Source organism: Aptenodytes forsteri, unplaced genomic scaffold (genome assembly GCF_000699145.1).
Source record: "Aptenodytes forsteri isolate BGI_AS27 unplaced genomic scaffold, ASM69914v1 Scaffold1, whole genome shotgun sequence".
Classification (NCBI taxonomy): domain Eukaryota; kingdom Metazoa; phylum Chordata; class Aves; order Sphenisciformes; family Spheniscidae; genus Aptenodytes; species Aptenodytes forsteri.
Genome location: NW_008795035.1, coordinates 4,265,895 through 4,275,944, shown reverse-complemented (window position 1 = coordinate 4,275,944; position 10,050 = coordinate 4,265,895). Strand labels below are relative to the sequence as shown.

Below are 10,050 nucleotides of genomic sequence, written 5' to 3'. Positions count from 1 at the left end.
GCTCACAGAGGTCTAAATTCAGCAAGAAAAATAAGCAATTATAAACAAATACATCATTGGTGTTTGCTAAGGACATAATTCAAGCAAGTTCAAAAGATCAGAACAAGACCCACATGTTCTGTTATCCCAGCTAAGGCCCTTCGCAAGATGGTTATCTACAGGAAGAAATTTTCTCCAAGAAAAGCTTAGTGTTCCCAGTACACTTCTTGCCCTTGGAGAAACCATGCAAGCTTTTTTAAAAAAAATAAAATTCAGCTCATAAATAAAAATTAAAAATATACAGAAAATTTTCCCTTTCAAAGTAACACTGCTATTTAAGACTAGGTGAAGATTTAAAAGGTTGCAAGTTAAGAACAGGTGATGCTAACAGGATATTTGAAAGGCACATGAGACTTGCAACATTAAGTAAAATGTATTTGCCAACTGATCTAATTGCTTACTAATTTTCAAATCTATTCCCACCGGATAAGTAATGGCATTTTAAGCCCAGCTCCTGGCATTAAAAATACATTTATAGTTTCCTTTTAGCAGAAGATAAACAGCTGCATGGTAAAAACCCATACGTTAAGATGGCATTCTGGAGGTTTTCTTATAGTTTTAACCAACCTATTGTGTTCTAAATTTAACTGAAAGAGGTAGGAAGAGGAAATGGGAAAAGCATTTGGGTGCACAGTTTCAACACTGGGGTGAAGGCAAGTGCGCACTCATGCAGGGAAAATGTCTGGAATATTTGTGTCTTACAGAAGGACTGACCACATAATCAAAGTGGAATTTAAGCCAAGCCTTATTTAGTAAAATATCTGAAGCCATTTCTGTATTTATCTTGCTCAAGGAAATACTAGTGTTTGTTTAAAAACAAGAAACTACTCCAGCAATTAAGCAAGATGACCCAAGTTTCCTTGCATACTCTGAAAATACTCAAAATCTGAAAATGTGCCAGAAACATAATAAAAATGTTTGTAAAGAAAAAATTTAATAACAACGTTAAAATATATTCCAGGCAGACACAAAGCAGCTCAGAATGTAGGCAGCTACGTAGGCTTTGAGCAAGTTCTTAGGCATCCAGGATATACCTCCAGATACACCTGGAGTTTGGAGAATGTATTTCTTTAATGTTAGTTTTTAAACAATGAGTCACAAGTAACAGTAAGTCTAGGCATTGGTTCTAACTCCTAGTTCAACAATCCGCAGGCGTAGCCCCCAGGAACATCACAATGACATAAGAACAGCTGAACTGGTTCAGACCAAGGATCCATCTAGCCCATCAGCTTCCGACAGCAGCCATAACCGGACACCCAAAGAGCATGTCCAGAGCAAGTACGTACAATACTTCCCTGGAATACTTTCCTGGACTCACCCACTTTTCTTAGCCTGCTGTGGTTTGTCTATATAGTCGTTCTTAGTGGATCTTCCCCGTACTCGTCCTGTCTCCCCTGAAACCCATGTAACCTTCTACTGAAAAAAAATGTATGGCAAGGAGTACCTAAGATCATTACATGGAGGACAACCACCTTTCATTGTTTTGAATCTGTCTCTTAGTAGTTTTATTTAATGGCACTCAGTTCTTACGCTAGAAGAAACAAGTTACCAGCTGATCCCTGTCTAGCCTTTCCACCCCATTCATAACGGGATCAGAACTGTACACAGTACTTAAGCGTGGGCAAACCAGGAATTCATACAGTGAAAGGATGATACCCTTTGCTTTGTTTTACAGCTTCCCTTCATAGCATTTCCTACCGTTCAATTTGCACTGTTAACTGCTGCCAAGCTCTTTGCTGGCTATTCCATGAAAAGACTTACCTGAGAATCACCTGTCTAGAGGAAAAGCGTAATTGTTAATCACAGAAAGCACTTTATATTCATATAAATAAAGTTATAAAATCAGGCCACAAAAACAGAGCCTGTTCAAGCAGTCTTATCAGTTAGTGGCATTAGTAAAATCCCTACACAGCATACACAACACCTCTCTCCAGTGATAGATGTATTCCCTCTTCTGCTTTCTAACAGAAGTGTTGATAAGATCAGCTGAAAGAATCAGTAATATGTTGGACGTACCTGGCAGTTTCCAACTAGAACATCATCTACCGAGCAGGCAATACTCAAGACACTTCTATGCTATTGGTTTTTTCAGTCAACATCCATGTTAGTCAACAAGGGAACAGTTTAAAACTATTTGGAGACTCAAGAAAACAAAACACCAAATGAGTAATGAGACCTTGAAAACATCTAATAAAAGGAGACTCTCAAGAGAGGAAGCCAAATCATATTTTAGCGTATTTCATTTGTTATACATCCACAGAGAGCACTGAGATTTTTTAGCCTTCTGCTTCCACGCCACTGCTACACCCAACAAGAGGCTGAAGTAGCTGGGAAAGCAAGGAAAACTCCCATCAGAAGAGGCAAACCTGAATGTACTGGAAGCAGTACTTGCATTGTCCTTTCGCATTTCTCCATGACAGTAGATGGCCTGGAGCAGCCATGTATACAAGCAAAGAACTTGCAACAAAAGGGGGGGATTTTTTTTGGAGGTAGATAATTTCTTGCTGAATAAGCCAGCTGGGAATAAAGCCAGTTTCTGCAACCTTCTCAGAGCTTCTGCAAGGTGCAGGCCATGAAACATTTATTGCCAGAGCTTGAGAGAACACAATCCCTTTTTGCATTCTGTGGCAGTGCAGGTGTGCCCATGTCATCTACTTCTATGATACTAGAAGGCAATAGATCAGGCAGCTAAAACTCTCTTCTTTATGTCTGCATTTACTACAGAGTGAGCCTCTATAGGTCCTTTCACATATACACACTATAAACTATGCCCTGTTCTGCTTGCATGCACAAGAGACTGTATCCTATAAATTTTAAGCAGCTTCAATTTTTGGCAAAGCACCTGATGACAGAAAAAACATTACATAAATACAGAAATACATGTTTCCACATATAAACAAATGCTCCACTTAATGCTACAAAACAGCATCATTAACCAGTTGAGACCTCCCACCGTGACACAAATGACAACAGTTAGCATACAACAACAATCTAGTAATTGCAATCGTAAATGCATTTTTAATATTGTTTCGCAATTTAGTCGAGCTGACTTGCATTCACTGTGTTTCTAGTGGATCCAGAAGCATGACAAACTGACAATTCTTGGAAACCACATTTCTCAAAACAGACCGAGAATACTGTTTTCATTTTCTCTCCATAACGATGTTAAATCTAATAAATATAAAATTAGAAACAGAAATAACATTGTTCCTAAACAATTTATGTAATACGCTGTCTGGAAGGGATATATTAGGCCAAGTTTTCAAAAACTGCCCTCCCTTTATAACCACGTGATGCTTGTACTTGCACTTCTCAAGTATTATTGAATATCTACACACCCAGGTACTAGAATTTACACACCAGAAACCTAGTCTTTCAAAAGAGTTTTAAGGGTGAAAGTTTTGGTTTCATCAGCTAACTATGATGACAAATGCTTAGCCTAAGCCTAAGGCACCCAATGACTGGTTCCCATTGGATTAATTGAAATTTACCTTGTCACTTGTTTCAAAAAAATCCAGCTAAGCACCTACCACCACAGTTAAGTACTTAACAGTATTTGTGTTTAACTGATGTCTCAAGTCTTACTGAAAATCATCAAAACAAAGGCTCCACGTGACACAGACCCTTCTGAAAATGCTGCTATATCGGCATTAAGTTTAACACCCTTGCGTAGCTGACAGTCATCAAAAAGTGAGTTTGCAGAACCATACTTCCTCCTAGAAGCTGAAGCGAGGCCTTTTTGAAAATATAACCCTTAAATTCAAGAGCACTTGACAGTGTACATACTTCAGCTAATATCAAGAAAAGTTCTCCTCTTGGGGGAAAGAAATTTATATACATGCTTTCAAAACCTAAAGGAATTATTTATCAATCAGTGACAATAAAGTGAGTGCAGAGGGCATATCAGAACTGCAGTGCTATGCAGTTCATATGTGGGTCTTAGTTGCCTCTCCAGAGTTGCCATGGCTATATCCAATGTCCCTTCTGGAATGTTGTGCTCACTAGCAAACTGTACTTCAAAAACAAACCCACTCTTTCACCGTGCACAAATTCCCTCTGTTTTACAGAGATTTTGCATAATAAGGATTACACTGGAATTGTTCAAGTAAGACTGTGTTGGACTGTATGCAGCCACAAGACTTTATCATCAGTATTATCAACTACATAAAATCTTAACAAAGCGCTGACTTAACAGTAAAGTTCAACATTTGCACAGTATGATATAACTCATGCCCCAAGATTTCTTGCATAGCCTTACAACACAAACAAGTAGAGAGGCACAATTATAAATCTGCTCCCACTATCACTGAAATTAATATATTTTACTACCTCATTGCAAGCCACATTATATTTGGTGTTTACTTAAACCCCAGCTCCTGGATTCAGGTAAGCACGGAGAACTATTTTCTGAAAAGCTTCAAGCCCAAAAATTGCAGATAAAGACATAAATGTGAACCCTACAGGTTCTAGAAGTAAAAGCAAATAAAAAGGACTCCGATTTTAAAATGTATGTTCTTTTGAAGCGAAACTCATTATTTTGGATGGCCAAATCATGATTTCTGAACGAACGGCAAAAGGGCTTTGGTATCAGTACAATCAATCACGTACATTTTCTGTGATGCAAAGGCAGGAATGGAATTTGGTGCGCTGTGCGAAACTGCCACCCTCAGTGCCATTTATGCCCCAATTTGGTAAGGAATATGAAGGATCCAGCTGCACCAAGCAGACCTGAATGAGCAATTATCAGTGACTAAGCATTCAAGTATCTGCTAAAACCAAAGATTATCCTAGAGCTATTCCTTCACTTCTTCACTACTTTTTCAAGAGAAATGAGAAGCTACTGGCTGTTGTGAGAGATTATTCCTACACTTGAGGCTTCTCTAAATGTGTTCAACTCTTGGATATTTTGTTTTGGAACAAGCAATTTGCAGCTCTACACACAACTGATTTGAGACTCTGCCCAATTTTTAGTGTAACCTTAACAAAAATTATCATCACAGTGAGCACTGATACCCCTGTCTGAAGATGTAGATACAGAATTCGAAACCTGGCTGGATATGGAGACTAAACCACCTTTGCTGCATCAGAATGAATGGGTTTGGACCATGCTTGAACTGATTTTCCCGAGTTGTATCACTGCAAGCATCACTCATACTCACTATGATAAAGATATTTACTGAGAAAATGAAAACAAATAAATGAGATAGTAAAAGGATCCCTTCACTGATATCATCTATACTCTTGGTCATCTCCCATAGTTGGCTCTTTTTTTTAAATGAGTACATTTTAAAAAAATAAGTATTCACACATAGCTTGTGTCTCAAGTCACAAGACAGACTCATCACAATTTTTCTGGCAATTCAACTCTTTTGGGTTGTAAATTGGGGGTAACAGCAGTTCGGATCCTATGAGCACTGGCTGAGCAATCATTATTAGTCATAAATGCAAAGCAAGCTTAGAAACTTATATAAGTTTTCTGGTAATGCTGTCACTGAGTTACAACCTTGTCAATAACAATGAATATTTTAAGTCAGAATGCTTCTACAGAGTCTCAAAAGTGTTACTTGTCTGTAGTAGAGGCATTTCAATCTTCAAACTAAGAATAAAACCACAGGCCTATTGAGGCTGATGGCAAAACTCCAGATGGGTGCAGAATTGCGACCTGCCTACAAAAAAGTGAAACTGCTTCAGATTTAACTCTGGACTTGCAAATCTCATCCTGATATTTTTTATTAAAGTTACTGGACATTTAAGAATCCTTACTATTGTATGGCATGTAGATCATAATCTATTTTCTGAACATCGGTGTGCAATACATCCAGTGACTGTAAAACAATATTCCAAAGGTTTTCCACAAAGATGGTCTCCAAGTCCACTATGTCATATAATGGACATCAGATTTTTGGCCTTGCAAAACTCAACCTTAAAGACATTTACTATGTTGGTAGTTTTTGGCAGATTGGTTATGGCAGAATCATTTTGAATAAGATAATGTTTTCAGCATGTATATCCTTTACATCCAAAATATCACAGATAGTTAGAAAAAAACATAACGCAAGCAGGGATTGCAGAAACATAAATCATGGGAGCAACCAACAGTTTATTCAATGAGTATGTGACCTATGAAACTTTCCCTTCCATAGAAACCCAGCGCTAAAGCTTCTTAAATATCCAGACATGGTGTGTTTGCTGCTATTCCCTCCTCGGACATTAGCAACTCCACGGTCTTTGGAGGTGAAACAGACTGACTTGTAGAGGGTTTAACTAGGACTGTAGGAACCTAAGAAAATATCAGCGTATTCCTGATTTGAAAACAACATACCAGAGATAAATCTAAAATGAATCCATGTGTAAAATTCTTGATGATATATATTTGTCTATATAAATCTGCTAGCCATCATTTCTTGCTGCCGTTAATCCATTAGTAAGAATATACACATACGCAGTCTTGCAAACATTTCATAACAAATGTAACAGCATCTAGCTGAATGGTGTAATAAAATGTTTTCACGAGGTTAAGCAAGAGTGGGTTACCAGGCTGAACATCCTGCCTTTTCAGTTACCAATATGGAGCCATATGTACTCAAGAGATCACTTAAAACCAGCAAAATTGGACTTGGATACTTCTATTCTGTTTATTAGCTTAACCATCTCCTAAAGTCTGTAGTATTGATAGCTCACCTGCTACCATGTGAGAAAAAGGAGGAGCCTTTTACACCATATTTAGCAATAAATACACATGAATAGTTAAATTCAAGGCCAAGGATATAGTTAATGTTCACAAATACATATAGTCTGTGGAATACAGTAACTTCTTTGGATAGACTCATCATTTAGATCTTTAGAAACAATGAATTATTCCATGTTGCTGCTACCATTTGGTGGCAAGGTTTTTCTGTTTGTTTTTAAGAAAAACATACAGACATCATTTGCTTGGATTACCATTGGCTTTAGACTAACACAGTTCCATTCATTTCATTTATATTGGCACATATCAGAAAGAGTAGGCTCTGCGTCTGCAGAAGAACACAGCCAAGGCTAGCCCATAAGCGACCTCCTCCTGAGTCGTTTATGCCACTGCTCTTGGTCACAGAATAGATTTAATGAACAGGCAGCTCAGCAATGCTCAGTGGTAAACTATTCACTGGGTTGTCCTATGAAATCTAACTTACCTACTAGTATAGCAACTAATCTGCCCTTGACAAAATAGTTCTGTCAAACTTGAGACACTGCATAGCTGTAAGGGCAGAGTTCAGTTTGGAGCCACCATGCTGTGCTTGTTACCATGCTCTGAAGAATCGGAAAGGGCTCCTATAACCAAAGTTAACTTTCATTTCTTCTCAGTAACAGCTACCTCTTTTTCACAACTTCTCATGTTAAAGTTTTCTTTGCGTTACATTCATACCACATTTCCACCACATTCTTTTGAAATGGTCATTATTTTATTCTGTACCTGCCTCAAGCAGGATGAAATTAATCAATTGCACATAAGTGACATGACATAGACTTGTGACCTTGCCCAGCATCCAATTGTTTCTAATTGATTAGCTCCAGACATAAGCACTTTAATAGCCAAAAACAACACAAGTGGAAGCTATGGTACAATATTAGGGTAGAATGACTGTGTGTGGTCCATATAGCCTGGCCCCAAGCAACCAATTAAAGAATTAATGGTTATTGGATACTGAAAATGTTATGTTAAATAATATAAAATACCTTTAATGTGCCTAAAATTGTGATAAAATACCTAAAACTTAGGAGCAGAAGGGCCTCCTACAAGATTGGGGTTAAGTGCTAATGACTCAAATATGCCAAACAGATTAGAATATTTTAAAGGACAGTCAAGACCAAAAAATTTGACCTGGATTGAAATGTTCATAAAGCTACTCACAATAGCCTATTGATTATTACAATGTGTTCGGGTTGTTTTTATTATAAAGAGACAAGTGAAGCTATGCCAAACCATTCGTGGAGAAGAGGAAACTGTGCCACTACTGGTTCCAGTTCTACAATAAGAAAAATATGAAAGAAAAAAATACAAGAAATATATTGTAAAAGGAAAAAAAAACGGTCTCTTCATAACCAAAAGGCCCAAACACGAAGTTGACATTTCCCTTCTCTGAACTTCTTTTCTCATCTTGAACAGAACTATTAAGTGAACTTTACATACTACTTTCTGAGTGTTTTATAGGGCCGGTTATTACAGCATCACTCAACTGCTTGCACACAGAAATACAAGCTGAACAGGCACAGCAAATCAGTAACATTTTTGTTCTTGCATAAGAAACATGCAAGCAAAAAGCAGAAGATCCCACTGTTTCCCTATCTGCTTGGACATGCACTGAAAGCACTGTGATTTACTGCACAATTAATACGAATAATAATTTTTACTTTTATGGCGAGTTCTTTAGCCAAGTAACCAGTGTACTTTCACGACTAGCTGCAACCATAATACAGATACAGGAGGTGTTCATCAACAGGTAGCTGCCAAATGACTCACAGCTCACAGTGCGCTCGGCAGTGCTACTAAGAATGGGTTGGGGCCCGATTCCCACTACCTTAAACCTCAAACTCCACCCTAAATCGATCATAGCTTACTCAGCTGTCTAGTACAGTCTCCTCAGTTCTTCATACTCCTTCTGAATTTACTTTTGCCTGCTGTATTGTCCTTCAATTCAAAATTATTCAGGATGTACGTTTATATAATGCCCAGCACACCAGGCTCCAGTTTGAAACCACCATTTCTCAGCATCACAGTAGTACAAACAGTACATAACAGTATTACAGTAAACAGCACCACTGATTTTATTTAAAACCAAGATTTTACTTTTTTGTCAAAAACTACAACAATACTTCAAAAAAAGATGCTATTTATTTCAAAAAATATTCTTCAGTTTATTTAGATGTCCTTTCCTAAGATTTCTGGATTTGGGTGTATTTAAGACTGAAGCATCCTTGAAACGTTCTGTGCTGTAGGAACTATCAGTACAGAGAATGACATACTGTAACAACATCTCTGCTGCATGCCAGCACACCACATTTCTTGAAATACTCGCTTTTTGGAACTGATTAGGCTCATGTGTCAGGCAATAGATCAGTTGGCAGCTATGGTTTTCCTCCACGGTTCCTGTATTCATTGAACACTTGAAGCACAGCCCCTTTTGGACCACCTTCCCCCCCAACACTGACTTCCAAGTGCTTTAGCTGTTTCTACCCAGGTATTTATATAACCCTTGTCACTTACAGTATCTTTACTTTTATCAGGTGCTAAACCTCCTGGGGGCAAAGAGCAGCTGTGCTGCATAGAAAGACCCATGGCATTACACATCTGGCAAGACCTCCCTTTGGTCCCCATTTGGTAGTCAGGTACGATATTACTAGGAAGAGAGAGAATATTAATTTCCCACATGGATGTCTTTGAAATTCAGTGAAAGGAAAACCTTCTCATCGGCAGCCTTTTATTTACAGTGCAGTTCCTTCAGCGGTTTTCTGTTTAAAAAACAGTAATTCAAAGTGTGCAGCAAGATCATCTGATAAAGGACCAGGCATGACAATAGCAACAAGTTCATTACCTACCTGTAGATGAGCACAGATAGCAATAGCAAGCCAAGTGATCTCCCAGGAGAGCCCTGTGGCTTTAGGGCTGGCCATCCTCATGCCTTGGGGCTCTGCTGAGAGAAATTGTTTCAAGTTACAAACAAAATCAAGTGGGCTCCGCCAGAATTTCAATGACTAAAGCAAACTGGGCAAAGGCATGGAACTGGCCTTTGGAAGAAATGCAATGCAAACACCGGAGTTTTGTGCTGGCCAGAGGAGCAGACGTGCAGTGCATGCCATGAGCACAGCCTGCAGGGTGAGGTAGTTCCAATTAGGGAAGAGAAAGGGGGGAAAATGAAAGGGTTGGGGAAGCTGGCAATAGTGGGCAAGTTTTATTATCTCCTGAATGCAGGAGAATTTATCAAATTGGGAACCCCTCCCATCTTGATCTCCGGAAGGTAAAATCCAATGAGC

At 38.5% G+C, this 10,050-nt stretch overlaps 1 protein-coding gene across 1 annotated transcript in view; it reads right to left on the bottom strand.

Moving 5' to 3' along the window:
• The window catches only part of ADAMTSL3 (ADAMTS like 3), a 189,573-nt gene extending 179,877 nt beyond the window's left edge, over window positions 1–9,696 (bottom strand). The window contains 1 exon segment of the mRNA XM_009276544.1: window positions 9,616–9,696. Coding sequence (XP_009274819.1) covers window positions 9,616–9,696 — 81 coding nt within the window.
• Window positions 9,697–10,050: the final 354 nt, after the last annotated feature.